The sequence below is a fragment of the Gopherus evgoodei genome, chromosome 19 (assembly GCF_007399415.2).
Source record: "Gopherus evgoodei ecotype Sinaloan lineage chromosome 19, rGopEvg1_v1.p, whole genome shotgun sequence".
NCBI classification, from domain to species: domain Eukaryota; kingdom Metazoa; phylum Chordata; order Testudines; family Testudinidae; genus Gopherus; species Gopherus evgoodei.
The window spans coordinates 9,021,181-9,042,920 of NC_044340.1; the positions used below are offsets into that span (position 1 = coordinate 9,021,181).

The 21,740-nt window shown below is 44.4% G+C and overlaps 1 protein-coding gene across 1 annotated transcript in view; it reads right to left on the reverse strand.

The window, feature by feature from the left end:
• The window catches only part of APLP2 (amyloid beta precursor like protein 2), a 74,303-nt gene that overhangs the window by 17,241 nt on the left and 35,322 nt on the right, over positions 1-21,740 (reverse strand). Inside the window, 7 exon segments of the mRNA XM_030538092.1 lie at positions 178-345; positions 2,103-2,314; positions 2,992-3,173; positions 5,775-5,828; positions 5,830-5,888; positions 10,299-10,428; positions 11,487-11,660. Coding sequence (XP_030393952.1) covers positions 178-345; positions 2,103-2,314; positions 2,992-3,173; positions 5,775-5,828; positions 5,830-5,888; positions 10,299-10,428; positions 11,487-11,660 — 979 coding nt within the window.

The window sequence follows — 21,740 nt, forward strand, 5'->3', positions numbered from 1 at the left end:
AGCACAGAGACAAGAGGAGACTGCTGCAAAAGGACAGACAGAACCGCTGCAAACACCAGAACCAACAGGACGGGCTACACATGTATCCTCAATTGACTTAGGCAAGGAGGAGGAAACACCAAATGCCAGACACGACAGTGGCTTGCTGCAAAAGGGCCAGTGGCAGGCAGGACTTACTCATCTTTTTACACACAGCCATACAATATTCCTCTGACTCAAAATTGTTCCTGTTGCCTCCGCAGCCTCCATATATAAAGCGAATGCATTTTCTCTTGTATAGGTCGAAGTACCAACGAGGCATCACAGCCCGGCAGGGACCTGTCATCGCCTCCTGGGAGCAGACAGCTGTGTGGAGACGGGTTAGAACATCAGCTAGTGAGGAGTACAGGCTTTGCTAAGCGATTTAAAAGTCACTGCTGGCTCTAGGTGAGAAATTCTGCTGCGGCACTGCTCCTTGCCTCACTCTGCAACATGCTTTTTTGGGGGCACTTTTGAAAGTGCCTTTCAGTGTTCTGCTGAGGCTACCAGAACAGTGCTGCTGCTGCTGCAGAGCACGAGCAATGCACAGTCTGGAACACTGGAGCAACTGGCCCAAAATGGAGCCTTCATCTGCAAGAGCTATTCTCTTTAAATCAAAGAGGTGGAGCAGAGCACTGAATTGGGCTACAGATAAATTTCAGAGGTTGTGGGGCCATCCCCCATGTGCCCCAATGACAGAGCTTCCACTGTTTAAAATGCTTAAGATATGATGGAAGGAAAGTCTTTCAGTGCTGCATGAGATATTCGACAGGGAAGACATTTCAGTGCAGTTTATTTGGATGGAAGCTTGAATTCAGAGCTGCACAGGTATAAAAGCAAGTGGAAAATGCGGGCTATACACATGGAACATGTCACTGGAGAATAGCAGCAGCTGGATTTTAGAGTTTTAAAAAGCCTGGGGACTAAGCAGGAGAATTCAAGAATTATAGCTACAGCATTTTACACAGAAATGGACATCTCTGCAGTAAGCAGTCAGCACAATGGCTCTGTTTACATGCAGGATTACAGCAGGCATCCTCCTTTCTTTGAAGCACTGTAGAGGGAAATAAATTGGGCATCCCTGGAACAGACACCTTTCAGAAGCTAGCCAGCTACACAGGTCACCCTGTTCCAAGTCCGTTTTAACATCGGCAGATCTCCGATAACCCCACAGATACAATCGAAGTACTGTTTCAGTGAAGTTATCTGCAGCACACTGGCACGTTACCAGCAGGAGTTTTACCCGCAAGACACGAACTGCTACCAGTGACTCAGCCATCTGCAGTTAATTGCATTTCACTCTCGCCCCCTCCCTCTGCAGAGGGGCACTCAACAAGTAAGAATTTACAGCATGAAATCACAACACAGTGGCAGATGCTCTGCTGCAAGAGCACCTGCCCCTGACAAGAGCTACAGCAAATATTTAGATAAAGAGGTGTGGTTGGTTGGACTGGGTTCAGTTTCTCTAAGGAAGAGAAGGATTTTATGCAGACCTGGGTTGTTTAAAATAGAGCAGGAAAGAAAGCAACTACTGGAAACATCTTGTTCAAGGTATATGGGCCAGATTCTGAGCTGGTGTAAATCAGTGTAGCTCCATTATACTCAAAGTTTACATCAGATGAGACCCTGGCCCAACAGTTTTTAGTTTTCTGGAATCCATGTTAGAGAAAAGACAAATCAAGGCTGGCCACTCAAACCTAGGAAGATATTCCAGTCAGCTGAGTGCCTCAAGATGGTCTATCTATAGTATCTGCTAATATTAGGCTATGCAAGTGCTGTTTCCTGACTCAACACTGCACCTGGGTGGAAATATTTGTTCTCTGTGCCAGCCACTGGGCTTTCTGCCAATAAGACTACCATTAATTGGCAACATATGGGCCATGCTCTAGAGACTTAGTGTCACCTTCAACATTTGAAACAGAAGCATCAGCTTTTCTTCGATGACCAATTTGGCAATTAAGGCCTCCGCAGTGGAATCTGTTGGATGGATCGAAAGCACTATCACTGACGCAGAGATAACAAGATCAACTGGGCAGCCAGCCTGAGGGAGCCAGGAGTCATGTACGCTGTGGAGCATAACTTACCTTTCATGTCACTGATCATTTCCTTTTCAGAAAGAGACCTGTCATTGCTGGACTCAGTAGGGGTCTCTTCATTGTAATCATCTACTTTATAGTTATCATAATAGTAATCCCGATCTTCCACCACTTCCTCCTCTTCCTCATCTTCTTCCTCCTCATCCTCCTCCACAGCTGTTCCTGTGAACTCTTCCACATCCGGCTCCGTTGGGAACTCACTAGAGGGATACAATTAAAAGGGAAGCTCATGCTAATGACTTTGCAGCCAACCTTTGATCTACAAGAAGAAAGATGAAAAAAGAATCAATCTTAAAAGCACAAGAGATGGGAGTATAAATGTACTGACCATTGTTCACCCAACCAGCAGCAGCTGCAGGAGTTCTCTCATTACAGATACACCTAGTAGAGCCATAGCTTCTTTCAGCCTCTAGCTCAAAGGGGTTTTTAAAAAACCTCGTCCCCCAATTAGCCTTCCTTACCTAAACTAAAGGCTATAGCATTTGGAGTCAAGCATCTGGTAGAGCAGCCAGCCATCTTGAGTGATTTTGGATGGAGGTGCTCCACTCATTTCAGAGAAGTGCTGTGAATTCGTTTTCCTTCTGTGAACTGCAAGACCTCTCCACTGCCATAGTATTCCCCTTCCTCTGAATCCAGAAGCAGAACAAAGTTCTTTCCCTCGTGGGTGAGGATGACAAATCACCGCTGGTAACAACGAGCCAGTGGCCCCATCGTTACTTGTATTACCGTAGCACCTAGTGGCCCTAATCACAGACCGGAACCCATTGTGCTAAGTGCTGTACAAACAGAACAAGAGGTTTGTCCCTGCCCGAGGGACTTACAATCTACATAAGCAAAGACATTAACCCAGACTCTACAAAGTGATCAGAAGCTCTACCTTTTATAAAGGTCATAGTCGTCATCTTCATCCTCATCTTCGTCCTCTTCCTCTTGCGAAAGAGCTTCATCCACAATTTTGGTCTGAGGGCAGCATACATACTCTGTGCCATGGAACTGGTCCACCCCACAGGGAAGCAGCATGCCGTAACTATGCAGGATCATCCCCTCTGTCAAACAAGCCTGAGAGGGAAGCCGGGGTGAAATTAAAAAGTCGTATATTAAAGCAGCACATTTATTGCTCCCCCCTCATGCTGGAGGTTTAAATAGCCATTACCAATCAGGCAGTGCCAGTGGTAATTCCAATGGTGTAAACTGTATTGCAGACAGGGCACAGGCATTTTTATTTTTTGCATCTCACCCTGTACAATGGGGCAGAAAAATGGGCAAGAAATTTCATGGAATAGACAAAGCTTTGGAAATGTCCGAGACTTGCACCTTGCTGTTGATAATCCGAAGCACTTACAATAACTGGGCCTAAAATTTACCCTAATTGTGAGTTCAGTTGTGGAAACAGTGAGTAGAAACATTTATGAAGTTTTCTAATCACACAGATGCTGATGGGAAGACCTGCATAAAGGCTTCCTGATACAATTCAAGGATTGCGTTTACCAGGCATGATCTTAACAAGAGAAGCATGGGACCAGAAATCAATGAATCAAAATTCAGTGTGGTCGGAAGTTAGGCAGCATTGTTGGACAACACAATGAAGGGATAGGTTACTAAGCTTATCACTCCATTTTGGGGTCCTCAGAAAGACTTGGGGCAGGTGGGGGGAGGAAGCTGGCTACCACAACACTGCTGACTGGAGAAAAGGAAGGAGCAAGCTTCACCATCATGGCTGCTACCTTTAGTGTCTCCTGGGATCCCGGGATCCAGCATGACACCTTTGTACCTTCATCATTCTGAGCCTTAGAGATGTCCCAACTAGACCAGGACAGAAAGACTTCACCACCACCACCAACTCCACAATCCCAAATACCATCTAGGAAGTCAGACACTGTTCCACCGTGGCTCACCCTGATATGTCCTTCCCCCACTTTATTATTTGTCTTCTCTCTCCTTTTGTTTTCTGTCTAATAAGAGCCTGGTTTAGCTGGCCAATACTGTATATTACTGCTCTAAGTTTGAGCAGGGATGCAACTGAAAGCAGTTCCCTAAGCAGTCTAATGCTCGTACAAGTCTGCCGGCTCTCAGAGTGGCTAATAAGAGCAGCCAATGCCTGTTTATTTCTGGCAATAAGGTGTTCAATTATGGGTAAATAACCAGGCTCTAGAATAAATGACAGACTCGCTGTTGGGGCTTTTTTTGTTTTGCAGAGTCCAGGTCAACTGACTCAGGCTTGCGCTATGGGCTAGCAACAGCAGAGCAGATGTTCCCACTTGGACTGGAACCTAGGCTCAGAGACACGTCTCTCACTGAGTTTCAGAGCCCAGGCTCCAGCCTAAGCAGGGACATCTACACTATTTTTAGCCCCACGGTGCATGCCCGAATTAGTCGACCTGGGCCCTGAGACTTGCTTCCATGTTTTTTCTGTTTTTGTACTGCAGAAGTACCCTTAGTGGCAAGAATAGAAAGTTTCATGTCAGGCACACAGCACTTCAGAGCTAGAGCTGGGCTGACCATTTCATTACTCATTCTAAAGAGAAAAGTTAAAGGTATAAAAATTGACTACTTTATTTGAACATGCTGCATCTGGAAATTGGACAATTCAGTACAATGCCAAATATGAACAGCCCGCAGATGCTTTAATTGCATGTTTATTTGAAACTGCATACGTATATGGTTTTATGGCCTGACCAATGAGTGAAATAATGAAAGCTTTGTTGTGTATGTTGGAGCTCTTTTGTATTTCTTTTATCCATACTTCAGAAAGCTAAGGGAATGATCCGTGCTTGTAATCTGGATGAAGCTGTCAACTACATGTTGAAGGCAAATCATTCAACTCACTGGGAACAACCACTTCGAAGTTGGCACGCACGATGGCCCTCAATTAATAGGTGGTCTACTGGTACAGAATTGTTAAAAATAGCTTTGCTTTCCGAAAGCTTTGGAAAAAATCGGAATAATCTTTACTGCTCCAAAGCTGATACATTTCAATCTTATCACCACTAAGACCAAGTGGTTTAATTTAGTCTTTCATATGAGTACATGCTCTGTATTGTGAATCTAGATATTGCCATCCATTCATCACCAGCTGAGTGTGCACAGAATTTACATAATTCTTGCCAAATCAAAATCAGCCAAAGAGAAAGATGGGGCTCTATTCATTCTGGGAAAGTGCAACATGCCTGGAAAGTGGAGACTTGTACAGGAGCTACTCTGTCTTACACTACTCCAAAATGGGCACTCAATTCCAAGATCCAACCACTATATTGTAAAATCTGACTTTCCATTTAAGGAAATTGAGTGCTATGTCTACGACAATGTCTCACCACCACTCTGGTCCTCATCCCTGGGAGGAAGGATAGTTCAATAGTAAGGGTGCTAGACTGGGAAACCAGAGTTCAATTCCCAGCTCTGCCACAGACCAGGACTGTGAACTTGGGCGAGTGACTTGACATGTAAGAGCCTACATCTCACTGAAAGACAAGGAGACTAAGGTTCTTAAGTTCTGAAAGTTTTAACAGAGTGCCTACATTCCAGATCCATAACATGAGGATAATGGCACTTCTCTCACAGGAGCTGCTGTGAGGATGACATTGTAATTGTTCAGATGTAACAATGAAGGAGACCAAGTACATCTGTATTTGGATCTAGTGACAGTCATGTTAATCCTCTTACCTCTTTGGCCACAGTGTGCCAGTGCTGATGACTTTCACACACATCCATCCGTTCCCTTGTGGAAAAATCTGCACTTCTCTGGAACCAGGAGGACATCACTTACAAACTCACCCACTGGAAAACAGAAAGTTTCTATCAAATAACAGTTCTTGTCTTGTCATATACATGTTTGACTTTCAAACTCAAGAGATAACTAGCATTAAAATCTTCAACAACGCACTTCATTATTGACCCCATTAAGAATCTGTATGTTGCTATACAAATCTTAATGACCCAGTTTAGATTAACAGGCACCATTGCAGACCTGCTTTAATACAAGGCCACTAGTTCTATTCTTGGAGCTCAGAACAAAAAGTAGGAGAAGCTGAACAATGAAATATGCTAGCCAAAACCTACAGGTTAAGCTGAATGCAAGTTTATAAAGCATGTCAATGAACAGTTGCTCATGGAATTTGCAGAGAAGAGTGAACGAGTTTCGCATGAAGAAAGGATTGTCTAAATGATGTTCTTTAAACGATTTTAATGATCTACCAATTCCTAAACTGGCTAGTGTCACATGGAAGAAGCTATTCCTGGTTGCCAAAAGCTTCAGTAGTCTGATTATTTGCTGCCATGAGCATTTTTCATGACTATAGGGTTCCCTGGCCATTTTCAGCTTATTCAGAAGAGATGACAGCTAACTCACTCCATTGTGTCAGCTTTGTTGAAGCAGTTCCAGAGTTTAGATTAAAATCCATGTTCTGGGTACCCTGCATTTGAAACTAGACTCAGGGCAACTCAGCCACAGCTATAACTATTCCCCAATTTGGATACTCCGGCCAAAATGCTAAGAGTAGGAAAATAAAAGCCCTGAAGCCCACACAACTGGGTAAAGCTCAGGGCTAACCGATTATGTTGTGCTCTGACGTACACCTAACCACCAACACTGTATTTTGGTATTTGGCAAAACCTTAGCTACAGACTTCCAACTTGGAACAGTTTGCTCTGTGGTATTTGTTGTAACTTCTGCATTAGAAGGGATTAAAGCAAGTTAAACCTAAACAACCACTACAATTTGAGTTAGTAACCATCATCTGCCAGACTAGATCCAGTATAACCACCACTTTCTAGATCATTAGGCAGAAAGTTCACCTTGGCAGACCTTATGACTTGGAAGGTTTAACATTCTAGGCTCAAGTTTCGGGGGATTTAGATACATCTTCCAGTAATTTTACTCAAAGACATGCCCAAATCTAGTCTGCTTAGGAAAAAACCCTTAAAAACTAGGTGTTTGGGAGCAACAAACCCATGTGGAAATAAAATGAACACCCACAGACGAGACTTGTAGTCTAACAAAAATGGCTGCATTAGCTCATGTCTGACATTTACATGGTCAAAAAACTTAACACTATATGCTTTGACTCATTTAAAACCTGAAGTACATGAATTCCCAGGGAAAGAGTCTTTCAACTTCATCTAGAGAGTTGAAATAATTTGGTCAAGTAATCTTGACTGTTGGGTGTGGACAAATTTGCAGCAATCCCATACAGATCATCGGCAGTGACTTTCTAATGGGGCTGGGGGGTACTTCCCTCCTGGCTCTGCCCCAGGCCTCACTCCTACTCCTCCCTTCCAAGGCCCAATCCCTGCCCTGCCTCTTCCCACCCCTGCTCCTCCCATTTCCCCAATGCCTCCTGCATACTGCAAAATAGCTGATCACAGACACTGGGAGACAGAGGTGCTGGTAGGGAGGCTGCCGGTGGGTGCTAAACACCCACCTCCCCCCCCCCCCCGTAGGTGCTCCAGGGGAGCACCCACAGAGTCAGCGCCTAGACTACTCATAATACCCAAGACTTGGAACCCTTGGAGAAACATTTCTTCTGCACATGGATGTGTGCAAGTCAAAACACAGTCTATCAAGTACATTATCTGAAAACAGGTGCCAAGTAATAAAGGCCACATCCATTCTTCAGTTTCTCAAACCAGGGAGAGGTGTTGGTCCCCATCTCCTGCCATCCCTTATAAGTTTAAGGTTATGTCCTCTACTGAAGGATGGACACAATTTAAGAACAGAACACATCCACAGTCTATGTTATGCAATATTTGCCCCAGTGTTTATAATGCTCTCCCTTTTCAGGGTACATCTTCACTAGCATAAGACAGTCCTGCAGCACAGCCATGGATAGCCAGCGTCAGCTGGTTTGGGCTCAGGTTGTAGGGTTAAAAATTGCTGGGCAGACATTAGGGCTTGAGCTGGAGCTCAGGCTCTGGGACACTCTCCCCTCTCCCAGCCTGAGCTCAAATGTCTACATAACAATTCTACAGCTCCACAGCCCTAGCACAGCAAGCTCAAGTCAGCTGACATGGGCCAGCTGCTTAACTGCTATGTAGACGTACCCTCAGAGATCAGAGCCACCCAGGTCAGGCATTTCCCTGCTAACAGCTTCACCAGAATTTTCAGCAGTTTGCTTTTTCACACTTCACCAAACTCAGTCCTGCACCCATCATCCTATTGTTAAGTTTATTTTACAGTTTAGTGACAGTGCTAAGAGGGTCTCATCTCAATCTCTAAGAAACTAAAAAACCTCATCCACAGTGCACAAATAGTTTATCTTCACCTGGTAGTGAGATCCTATCTGAAGGTGGACAGAGGATTAGTGCAGCATGGAAGAGAAGCAACAAATGGAACACAGAAGTACTTTGTACATGAAAACAATAGGTACTTTAACTGGAATCAGATCAGACCTTCGTTCCCAGGGCACAGGTCATTTGTTTACCAGTGATTTTAGAAATCTATCCTAACAATGAAGGTGTGTTTTATTTGAAGAACACCCCATCACTTGAAACTGGGAAAACAAAAATAAAAAGTTGTCCTACATGCTGGGCCTTCATTTTCACAAGAATGGTCATACTAGGTCAGACCAAAGGTCCTTCTAGTCCAGTATTCTGCCTTCCGACAGTGACCAGTGCCAGATGTTTCAAAGGGAATGAAGAGAACAGGGCAATTTTGGAGTGACCCATCCCCTGCTGTCCAGTCCCAGTTTCTGGCAGTTGGAGATTTAGGGACACCCAGAGCATGGGATTACATCCCTGACTTTCTTGGCTAACAGCCATTGACTGACCTGTCCACCAAAGCCTGACAGTCTTTACATGCTCTACTTTAAACCAAGATATTTACTTGTATGTCTGCACTGCTTCGAAACTGTCCTAATTGTCTACAGGCTTCAGAGCGGGCAAGATGCTGGCTAGGGTATGTTTATGAGAGAGGAGGAATTACCCAGCAGATTTAAAACAGGTCAAATGTTGGACAGAGTCCTATAGTACAGGCATCTTAAAAACCTTGGTTCGTAGTTGAAGGTCAGTCCTGAGGAAGGATTGCCTTGTATCTTATGGAGTAGGCCGGCCATTAGGAGACCTGGCTTTCATTCTCACTTCTGTGAGAGGCACCCAGAATAACCACGGACAGGTCATTTATCCTCTGTACCTCAGTTTCCCTATGTGTAAAGTAAGGATAATACATTTAGTATCGAAACACCCTTGGGAGGAGGGTATTAGTGTTTGTGAAGTGCTTTGAGATCCTCTTATGAAAGATGTTACACAGAAAGGCAAAACAGCCCTGTAATCCTGTGGATCTACTTTACCTAACTAGACTAACTGCATTCAGTCCTCAAATGGATGCAAAAATCCTTTGAAGCACTTTAGGAGGAGAAACTGATTCTTATAGCACTTCCTATGAAGCCCTATTGCAACTAACAGTGTTTGATGACATAGGATAGAATTTGTTCCAAGTAGCTGAGCAAGTCTGCTTCAGCCAAGAACAGACAAGAAATTGGACCAAGCTCAGTCTGCTGGTAACTCTTGGGGTGGGCAGAATGCGCTTACGGGAGTAGGGACAAGTCACAGGTCAAAAGCCTTGTCTGCAAAAAAGCTAGACATCTTGCCTCATCGATAGATTCAGCAATAAGTACGCTTTAATCAATCATGTCACGTCTAGCGGTCAATTGCAGTTAAAACAGAAGACATTTTGGATTCCAGTCACAAGAATGAGGAACCATTTGAAACAGCTAGATATAAATAGCCTAAAAAAATAGAGATGTCTTGCCAAGACCAAAGCAGGGAATACGAACGCACCTGAGCGTTTGAGTCTCCAAGGAAACAAAACATTAAAGCTTCACAGAAATAGGATCAGAGTATTAAAGGCCAGAGTTTGTGATACTAGTATAAGAGACTTCGGGTTTTATGCCCAAAGCATAAAGGTGGGGACAGGGGGGAATTCCTTTTCCATACCAGTCACTATTATTACAACACAGAGTTAACAAGCCGTTGAGCTGGGGAAGAGTGTATAGGATTTCATCTTCTAATTTTTATTTATTTATTTATTTTTTTAAGAGAAACCTAGACACAAAAGTGGGGATCTGACGTGAAAACCCTTGAGGTCGATTTCTTCTCCTAGCAAACCAGGTAGTGACCTCTGCTCCCTAAGGGAAAAGATGTTTGAATGAGTTATTTCCCTCACTGGAGGCCTGCTCCACATTAAGTACTTACCGAGACACTTGTAGGGCACAACGATGTGGGTGTGGCCCTTGCACTGCTTCTTGCCTTTCTTACACCAGTTGTCAATGCTGACTGGTTGGTTGGCTTCTACCACATTTGTAATCTGAAGCTCTGGATAGATCTGTTCAAAAAAAACCCATATGCTAAAAAACCGAGACCAAGATACATGCATGCTAACACTGGCAAAAACAGAAAGTGACATAATAAAAGTACTCAATGAGCAACACTGGGGGGGGGGATGGGGGGAGGAAAGACACGAAACCAACTGCTTCTCTAAACTAAAGCAAGCTCATTCACCGTAATTGGGTTAAGGAAACCAAAGATGTAAAATGCATTAATATGATTGCTATGTCTTGAAGTTCTCCACAAGTCTAGACACTGGCTTATATTTAGTTAGCGCTATGTAAGAGAGATGCAGTACTAGTTATGAGCCTTGTAAAATAGTCATGAAAGTTTACCAGCCCAGCCACAGTCTGTTCTACCACCTGCATCATGCTACCCAAAATAAATAAAATTTAAAAAATTACAAGTTATTTGCTTGTCAGCGTTCCTCATCTCAGATCAGGGGATAAATAGATTTTGCCAGGCTGAGTATCTAGAGCATATTGGAGAGGGAAGGGAAGTTTGTAAAAATAAAAACAAACCTTTCAAACACTGTCAACAACATTTTCATAAAGATGTTTTCCTAATATTTAGCAGCTTTGGGTCAGCCTGAATGTAATGCCCACAACAAGACTGAATTTCAAATATTTAGAGTCAATACGGAACACGGTCTTGGAATCCTGACAGCAGTTAAATCAGAATATGTGCAAAATGGTGTAAGTGTACATGTTGGTTTTGGTCATAAAGAATGACCAAAGGAATTAGGCACCCAAGTCCCACTGAATTTTAATGAGACTTAGCAGCTACCTAGCTCGCTTCAGCTTCTTTGAAAATCCCAGCCTAAGTAAATACCCAGATGAGCCTTTTCTCAAAGACTCAAGATAACTTTTTTGGTTTTCAACTCTACACTGACGTTCAGATTATGGAAACAGCATGTCACAGTGGTAAAGTAAGTCTTCTGTTTGAGCTTTCACCCAGCAAACATACTAGATGGGGAACTCAAGTGATGATTTACCAGAAGAGTCACAATTATCTGGAAAGCAGTTAAAGCTCAGCTCCAGAGCAGAATCTCCTCACCTCCTCACAGTATTGTAGAATTTCTTCCTTTGTTCCAAAGCAGCTCTTGGTCCCAGAAGTATCAGGCTCCCATTTCCCAGTCTGGATATTCACATGCATGTTTAGCTTCCCACAGAACATGGCAATCTGAGGCTCAGCCACAGCAAATCCTGTTCCAGCATTGGCTGCAAGCGCCTATTAAGAGAGAGATGAAGATACTGTTTCTTCATATGAAGCAATTAGTTTCATGTGCTTCAGAGACCTAGAGTTGTTTTAGTCACCTTTAAAAGGGGAACGAAGTTTTCTTTAAAGCCTTGCCACCCTTCCTCTATCATTCCACAGCATTAGATAGTTTACTCAAGACCAGTACAGTACAAGTCATTTGCAGATTCCAGAACACACTTTGGGGCACAGACTTCTGGAGAGATTCAAGAGCTCACCTCCAAACACCAACACAGAGGAAAAGTGATGTTAACAGTTAACATGGGAAAGGCCTTGGTTAGAAATACCCAGCAAGGGCTCTTGAAACACCCAACAGCAGTTATACTCTGCTCAGAGTTTTAAACCGGCTGGTGCTGAGAAATGGATGGGGGTGGGGGGAGAAGAGGGTGTTTGAGACTCAATCTGTTTTTTTGAAGTTAAGGAGAGTCAGCCCCCATAAGTACATGGTACATAAGTACATGGTACAAGAGCCAAGGAGCTGCTACTTCAACTCTACAAAGCCTGCCATCCCCTCCCTCCTTCAGTGCATTCCTGTGGATATTTGTATTGGCACAACCTTGATGCAAAATTCCATTGTCCACTCCATCCACCACCACCACCTGAGATTGGAGTCACGATACGAAACTTGCAGCACATGCCAGTCCACACCCATCATCTGAGCACACAGCAAATGTATTAATGAAATGAAAGCTCAGGCTGCTGCTTCTGAAACCTTGCTAACTGCGCAAGAGGAGGGGATTAGGCAGACTCAACATGCAACTGAGTTTTTAAATTGATCAGGCCGGAGTTATACTGGAAATTCAACATCCTGCTTATTTTTTAATAGCCGTTGTAAAGTGAGGTGGCTAAGGCAGGTGGACCACAAAACTCACTCCCAATTCTAAAGCAATTCAAGCACTGAACATGGAGATTTGTTATACGTGTTTCAGACAAGGGGACTAGCAGCAATTAGAAGAAGCATTATTGCCTCAGGGCTCCTTTTCCCTAGCAGACACTGTGGCTTCAGGCCACTAACCTTCCCCGCACATTTAACCTTCCGAGCACACACACACGCGCACACACACACTCTACTGTTCACACTCCGTTGCCTACAGGTCCCTATTAACCTATGTCAACAAGAGTAAATTTAAAGCAGGCAGTTGAACAATCAAGTGAAGACTTCAACTGCATCAAGCCGCAGGCAGCCACCAGTTGTGATATATTAGTGAAACTAGCCTGCATAATGACTAGTCACACAGACTCCCCTTCTGAATCACTACCAAAGAAAATATTGCAACACATCTTGAGGCAAGAATTGCATAGCAATGAGCATACTGTTGGCATTTAGGAGATACGGTCAACTCAACATTTACACATTTTTCCTGATATGGCCACAAGCATCTACAATTACCTGTGATCCACAGGGGGAAGAAATGTCAATGGGATAGAAGTAGATGGTGGAGCAGCTGTCTACTGAGTTTGAACAGTCAGATACAAGGGCTATCAGAAGAGCTCAGTACGGAGCTCAGAGAGGCTTTGAAAAAGCACTTTAAAACAGCAACCCACAGTAATGCCTTGTGGTATATACTCAACCAAGAGTCCTGTGGCACCTTATAGACTAACAGATGTATTGGCGCATGAGCTTTCGTGGGGGAATATCCACTTTGTCGGATGACGTGCACCCACGAAAGCTCATGCTCCAATACATCTGTTAGTCTATAAGGTGCCACAAGACTCTTGGTTGCTTTTACAGATTCAGACTAACACAGCTACCCCTCTGATACTTGTATTATACTGTGCTCCTGCAATTTGGAGGCCTGATACAAATTGTGTGGTGCTTGGTGAACAACTATTAATTTTGTTGTGCCTGCCATACATATTTCATTACAGTGTTTGTCACTGATCCTATGAGTTTATCAAAATGTATCCTCAATTAAGTGGGTGCTTTCAATATGACTAGCCACGCTGCAGCATATTAAGACACACAATCAACTGTTGGCCTCCTGATCTGCCACAGTTCTTTTACTTTCGTACAGCACTGCAGCTGATCCCTGTCATACTCTCTCTACTGCATCCCCCTTGCCATCCGCTCATAGATGCCCATGTTACTACAATTGGTCTATAGCTGGGCTCGCACAGCCTCTTCCTCCCACAGGCCCAGGAGATCTAATATCTGTCTACTCCAAGCCAGAGCATATCTGGATCATGTAGCTGGGATGACGGGTTGGACAGTTGGGCACAACAATGGAGAGCTATTGGATGGGCTCCCCTAGCTGGGCAATCAGAAAAAGGCATTTCAAAACTTGGCAGGGCTTTCAGAAGGAGGGAGCCTTCTGGTCCCCATTACCCCTGGACAGCAGAGTTCATAACTGCAACCAGAGGAGTCAGTGTCAAGCATTTTGGGACAGCTGCTGGAGGACTGTTAGGGTCAAAAGTTAATAGCTTCCACATTCACACTGTGTCAATCTCAATAGATCAATCATGGCTCAACAGCTCTTGGGAAGATGGTGCTATTATGCCAGCGTAATGGAGCATACGTCAGTGGATACAACTTTAAGTGTAGACACATGCATAACTAGGTCAATGCAAGGCAGCTTATTCAGCTTAACTTTGTAGTTTAGACCAGGCCTCAGCACAAAACCCCATGGGATATACCCTCAAACACACAAGGACCAATGCAGAAACACTCAAGACACAGTAACTGAAGCACGCATTTGCAGTGGGGCTGCTTGCACCTGAGCTAGGCTAAGATGCGTGCCAATCATCCAGATTAATTTAGCAGCATAGCACAGACACAGGTCTGTGGGACGCGCATCTCTAGACTCCGGCCATGTCTACATCTAAAATTTTTGCAGCGCTGGTTGTTACAGCTGTATTAGTACAGCTGTATAGGGCCAGCGCTGCAGAGTGGCCACACTTACAGCAACCAGCGCTGCAAGTGGTGTTAGATGTGGCCACACTGCAGCGCTGTTGGGCGGCTTCAAGGGGGGTTCCGGGACCGAGAGAGCAAACCGGGAAAGGAAACCAGCTTCGCCGCGGTTTGCTCTCTCGGTCCCGGAGCCAGCCAGCAAACCGCGGGGAAGGAGACCTGCTTGCTCGGGGTTCCGGGACCGAGAGAGCAAACCGGGAACGCCGCGGTTTGCTCTCTCGGTCCCGGAGCCAGCCAGCAAAACCGCGGGAAGGAGACCTGCTTGCTCGGGGTTCCGGGACGAGAGGAGCAAACCGGGAACGCCGCGGTTTGCTCTCTCGGTCCCGGAGCCAGCCAGCAAACCGCGGGGAAGGAGACCTGCTTGCTCGGGGTTCCGGGACCGAGAGAGCAAACCGCGGCGTTCCCGGTTTGCTCTCTCGGTCCCGGAACCCCGAGCAAGCAGGTCTCCTTCCCCGCGGTTTGCTGGCTGGCTCCGGGACCGAGAGAGCAAACCGCGGCGTTCCCGGTTTGCTCTCTCGGTCCCGGAACCCCGAGCAAGCAGGTCTCCTTCCCCGCGGTTTGCTGGCTGGCTCCGGGACCGAGAGAGCAAACCGGGAAAGGAAACCAGCTTGATTACCAGAGGCTTCCTCCTTCCACGGAGGTCAAGAAAAGCGCTGGTAACTGTCTACATTGGATTACCAGCGCTGGATCACCAGCGCTGGATCCTCTACACCCGAGACAAAACGGGAGTACGGCCAGCGCTGCAAACAGGGAGTTGCAGCGCTGGTGGTGCCCTGCAGATGTGTACACCTTCAAAGTTGCAGCGCTGTAACTCCCTCACCAGCGCTGCAACTTTCTGATGTAGACAAGCCCTATATGTTTAGAAGTCTGTGCTTCAGCATCTACACTACAGACTAACATGGAAGCCAAGTTTTGGCTCGGATGACTGGAGATGGGAGGGAAGACAGCACCAAGTTCCACTCAATACAAATCCTGTCAATATCCATATTCCAGGAACAGGACACTGCTAACACAAAAATATTTCCGATCCTGCTACAGCTCAACATGAGCCCTGTCCAACAATCTCTAGAAACTATTTTAGTCTGTAATTTACATGTGGCAACTGATAAGCATCCATTCTGTCAACAAACCAAGCTGGCACAAATGAACAAATGAATTGCTATGTAGAGCAGGATCTTATTTGCCATCTCACAGAAGAGAGACCACACATCCAAAACTTAACTAAATGGGGGGGGGGGAGAAGAAGAAGAGTGTAAATTTATAGCTTAGCCACTGTCTCAAAAGATAGGAGAAGGTTTAAGTGACTGGGCTGTGTTTCTTTCATGGAAGGCTGAGATGGAGCAAGGCCCCCAAGAATGACCCCTCCCTTGCCCATCCTGTCCATTTAGAGTATGTCTACACTGCAATAAAACACTCACAGCTGGCCTGCATCAGGCAACTCAGACTCTCCAGGATCAGGCTGTGGGGCTATAAAGTTGTAGGGTAGATGTCTGGGCCTCTTATAATTAACTTATGGGCCTGTGCTGTAGCAGATGGCAAATAAGATCTGCTCTGCATAATTCATTGGTTTGTTCCCGCTTCTTTTGTGGACAGAATAGATGCTTATCAGTTCCCTGAGAGGGGATGTCTACACTGCAATTTTACAACCCCAAAGCCCAAGCCCTGTAAGCTTGAGTCAGCTGATGTGAGTCAGACATAGGTGTTGTATTGCAGTGTTGATACCCCTAGAGGTGTAAGGGGAGGCAGCAGTTGAGACAAGCTTCAATTGCTATTCTTCTACTCTGGTGTCACATTCCAGAGTACTAAGTAACCACCTTAGAAGATGCAACCTCCTCCAGAGGGACAGGGCCCTGGCAATACCTGCAATGCACTCCACAGGAGCAGTCACACCGATTTGTTGACAGGACCAGTAGCAGCAGCAAATTGGCCCATAGAGCCCCAGCCAACTGGGGCCCCTAGAAAAATGGGTGCTCTGCCTCCTGCAGACAAGCACTAGGTGGGGCATGCCCAGCCCAGTGCCCGCACCCTGTTCTGCAGCAGAAACACCAGGAAGGGCAGGGCACACTCCAGTGCCTGGACACTGGCTATGGCCTGGGACTGGAGGAACTCTGGCTCCCTGCTGCAGCCCTGAGGGACAGACCTCCTCTGGTCTTGGAAGCTTGGGCAGGGAGAGGGGGGTGCAGAATGGGGGCAGGACTGGGGGGGAACAGGGCCCCACAAAACTTATCTGCCTCTAGCCAGTAGTGTATATGCAAACAGATCTCTCACATCCAGGAAAAAAAAAAAAGACAAAAAAAAAGACAGCACTTCATAACCTTCAGTTGCTTGGACTCAAGATCAACTCCTCTACTATGGTTATCCCTGAAGGGCCCCTCCCTTCTGGGTACCAGAGAGTGGCTGTTTCATCTGATTGTATGGAGCATTTGAACACAATGGCCAAAAAACCCCAACCACCACACCACTCAAAAAACGGAGTATCAGAGTGCTGAGTCAAAAGACCAGCATGGCAGTTTCTGCTACTACTATACAAACCCTGGAAAGTCCTGGCCTTCCTTACTATGGTAGCATCCTCCTTCCATCTAAACCACAGCATTTCCACACTTGGATTTAGCCTCTCCTCTGGGCTCCTTTATTGTACAATATACATGGTTAAACAGAACAAAGCGATGAACTGATCCTCCCTCCCATCATACTGTGAGGTAGATCTCTGTTTTAGAGAAGTGAAGGCTGACATTTTCAAGACAAACATAAAAGGGTGTTAGGTACCCAAATCTCATGGAACTAAAAAAACAAAACAAAAGCACAACTGTAATGGCTTACTACATCCCAACTACATACCCAGGAAAACCCTCACCAAGATGAACAAAAGATTGCAAAAGCAGGGAATGGCTTCTCCTATGGGAACACACCAGTTAGGTTCCCCAGCTGACAAGACCACTGTAGACCACTGAATGAGGAATTCAATAATGAGGCTATACAGTGAATAGTGTCCCTCAACCATACAAAAAGAAGTGTTATACTGACTCGAAGCTTCTTTTGGGGGTGAAAAGGGAGATGTGGCAGAAGTCCAAGGCAGTTGTATGATGGTTCCTACAACCTCTCTTCTCTCCCACTTCCTAGCACCATTGTTGCTATGCATTTGTATGAACAGACAGGCCTGGATACAAAATTCCATAAGTATCAATCTCCTATCTGCCCAGGCAAAGGTCAATCTGCTCATGGGGCCAGCCTGTCAGATCCCATCAGTTCCACAGTGACCTATTGTAGGATAAACCAATTAGCAGGGGAAAATACTATTTAGTCAACTTGAAACATCATTGGCAGAACTCTGTGTGAGAGGAACCAAAGTAAAAAATACTAAAATAAAACCAGCAAATCTACTCCATGCCCGATGTATCATGTTTATCACAAGCAACCCATGATGTATAGGACGCCTCTTACACTTAAGACTCTCCCAGCTTATGTCTGAGACACCATAATATGCAACAAGACACACTGCCTTCTGGTTTATAAGCTCATTACGTGACCCCACCTGCTCCCATCCTGGCTCTAATGCTTTCCGTAGTGCACAAGACTTACTGTGTTGCAGAAACTGACATTTATGTTTGGCTTTCCACAGGTGCATAATTAAACTGTCATTTGGAGACCATGCTAGCCAACCGATCCAACAATTCACAAATAGATCAATAGCATCTATTGTCTACAGAAATTTGAGACGGAATGTGTCTGGAATGCTAGGTAGCACCAGAACAGAATGCAGTATTTGCGTTATGCATGGACTATGTATGTCTGAAGGAACTCGAAGTCATACAGATCAGTATCAGGGCACTGTATTTGAAAGAAGTTGCCTCAGAACAAGTATACCAAATATGAGTAGGCAACTGTATGTGAGGGGATGCCCTGATACCACCTTGATAAGCAGAAAGATGTGGGAGACTAAATCGGTCCACATGAACTTCTGTATGCATATACACACCTTGTTCAAATATAGACATCTACAACTCAAGAACACGCTGCCTCTGAATACTGATGGTATGCATTTATATTTGCTGTCTTTTCAGCTTACTACCTTGGTACTATGGCAAAGATCTTTCCTCCTCAGATTGTTTAAATAGCTTGCTTATCAGTGGAGTGCTGTTACCATAGTTACTTGGAATATTCTAAAACTTAATTCACAGCCAAATAAAACTAGTGTAGTCACTTGCTCAAAAAGTTGATTGCATCACTTTTAATCACATGGAAGACTTTCATGGATTGCACAGTTGCTCCAATAACTTAATGAACTTGTATGGTATGTACAAGTTGTCTTAAACCCCAGGCAGAATATCTGTGGATAAGGTTTAGAAATGGGAGCCAATCAGTCACCCTTCACTCGCAGCAAAATCGTAGAGGTTTAACTATTTTCGCATTTGTATCTTGCCCTACTTGTGATGAGAGAACATAGTATGTACTGAATGTACACATTTGAAAGCACTCACAAAACTGGACAAAAATAAAACAAAAGCATCTCCACACTGATATTTGGCCTCAGATAGTTTTATAACAATCCACTAGAGCCTGCCAGCCCTGAGCGCTCCATTTCATGGATGTTTTGAAGTTAGTGTGAAGGGAGTTCAGCTAAGTTAAGGCCAGGCAGCTTACTGGCATTGGTTTTACAAGAGGGTCATGCTGGAGAGAAGGAGCTGAGGGGAAGAATTTCTTTCCTACACATGTGCTTTGGCACTCATGTAGGAGAATGACCAGTTCCAAATTGCAGAGTGGACAGCAAGTTGAAGACACGCATTTTTCTCATGAGTTTTGTTCCACTCTGTTAAACAGCAACATCCATTTTTATTAGCGTTGGTCCCAACTGGGTAGACCTTTTAGAGGCATTTGAGAGGACTATAGGACAGGGAAGTGATATAGCTATTCAACTGTAGCACTCTGGCCACAGAGAGGATCTTCACAAAGTAGGTGGGCAACCTTCAAAATGAAGGGGCAACCAGGCACGCTGAAGATAGGCCAGTCTTGCTCATCCCTTGTAAAACAAAAAAAAAAAAAAATTATTAAATGCTTTTCTCCCATTAGCAAGATAGGACAAACATCCGTAACAGGAGCCTTAACACAAACACTCCAAATAACATGGGGTAACAGCTATGAAGACACCCTCAGCTTGCTCTCTAGGTTACTAAATGACTTACCATTGATTTCCCTCACTTCTTCCCTTTTTCTATGTAATTTTGTAACCCAGTTTTTGAAAGGTTTCTAGTGCACTTTCCAAGGCTGAAAGTGTTTAATCCATAAACTGCACTTTAACATCACTGGTCAGAGGATTTCAGGTCAACTAGTTAACTAAGTTCCTCGACCTGCCTATGAGTTAAGCTTGGGAAACTGTGGTAAAGCAATGGTGTACGGGAGTGCCCAACCAACCTCCAAGTGGAACGGTCTAAATTGTTATAAGTGTGCAAAGGCTTCTGAAAGTACTGTGGAAGTAAAAAAAGAATTGACAGGGATTTGTAGAAAATCTTAATGCATGACAGTCTCTCTTAGCAAGAGTTAGGCTAGCTGTAACCCTACTAATGTGAAATTTGTAAAAGCGAAAATTGTACAAAGCAAGTAAGAAGACTGTAAAAAATTGTTGTGACCTTGTGTCAATAATAAAACAGACTGGCGTCTAAATAAAAATAAAAAATAAAATATCAAAATGGCCTATATATAAAGAAAATGAAGCTGTTGCTTATTGTTGTCTATAACTAAAGTATAAATGCTTGCTCTAATTGTTTACCTGTTGAGAGACCTGTCTTAAAACAAAGAAGACCCTGTGTCCTAGTGCATTCTCTCCCTGCTGCAGCTGCTAAACAGAATAAAGCATCTAACTTTGCTGTACCCAACCAAAAAGTAAACACTAAGTTTTTCTCCGACAGTACAGTCATCTGTTCTTCTTTGGGCCCTTTCCATTTCAGCCAAAACTTGTGATGTGATGGCCAGAAATGAACAAGGCATTCATAACCTCACTCTCAGGGGCAAGCAGTTTATATACCTATACTGCTTTTTAGTGAAGAGTCTGATCCTACTTACGCAGTTGAACTGCTTTTTGTAATAATGCTGTACAACTCCCAAACTTGTTTAGGTTCCAGAAACCTGCAGGCCTGCTTTCCAACAGCTTGTGTTTTAGCCCTAAAAATGGAAGGCCCTTGGAACATGTACTTGAGATTCAGAGTGGTACCAGAACCGAGTCCTCCAACCCCTTGTCTAGTAAAGCATACACAGGTAGGTGGAATGGAGCAGAAGTCAACTCAGGTGACGTGACCTCCTCTGAAGGACTGGAGTGTGACCCTTTAACTTGATTTTTTTCAAAAGAACTGTTAACATTCTCCATGTCATTTCAAAGCTTTATTATTAATGTTGCAGCAGATGCCACCCCTTCATTGGCTAGACAGTACTGTAGCGAGACTGAGCAGCTAGTTGTTACTGCATGTGCAGCATGGTTGAGAGCACTAAGTATGGCTCTTTGGTGTTCAGAAGGAAGGGTTTGACAGACTTTTCAAGCTGATCATCCTGTTCTTTAAAGGGACAATTCTAATCAATCTTCAAACAGCATTGTTAATTTAATAAAACTAAATTGAGGCTTACAATATACCACAGACCTAAATGGTGATTTCAGAGCTGGCGTGGCCAGATTTCACTGTTAATATTCACAGGCAACATACCAGCAGGAAGGGAAAGATTTTACAGATTGAAGTGAGCTTGCCAATAGTGCTTAGCTACAGGAAGCAGTTTTGATTGACAGGGCCAGAAAATGGTGGGAGAAGCAACTGCTTAGGGAGAGAACGCCAGGTGGGCCTGATGCCCATTTCAGCTAGCTTTAACTTGCACATTTTTTTTTTAAATACACCCTCACTGGATCAATTCCAGCCTCTAACAGCAAATGCAACACCAGAGCTCCAATATGCAACACTCCACTTGATACAGACATCTACCAAGTCCTCCCTCCAACTGTACCACATGCAAAATGGGGTAATAAGTTCCAATTTCAGACACCACTCAAGGACTGAAATATCTAGCAATGTGTTTACAAAGTCAAGCAGATATGACAGGGCTCCCCTTGAAAGTTTTTCCTTTACTCATCTCAGTCTATTTTGCATGTAGTGTCTCCAGTGGATCAA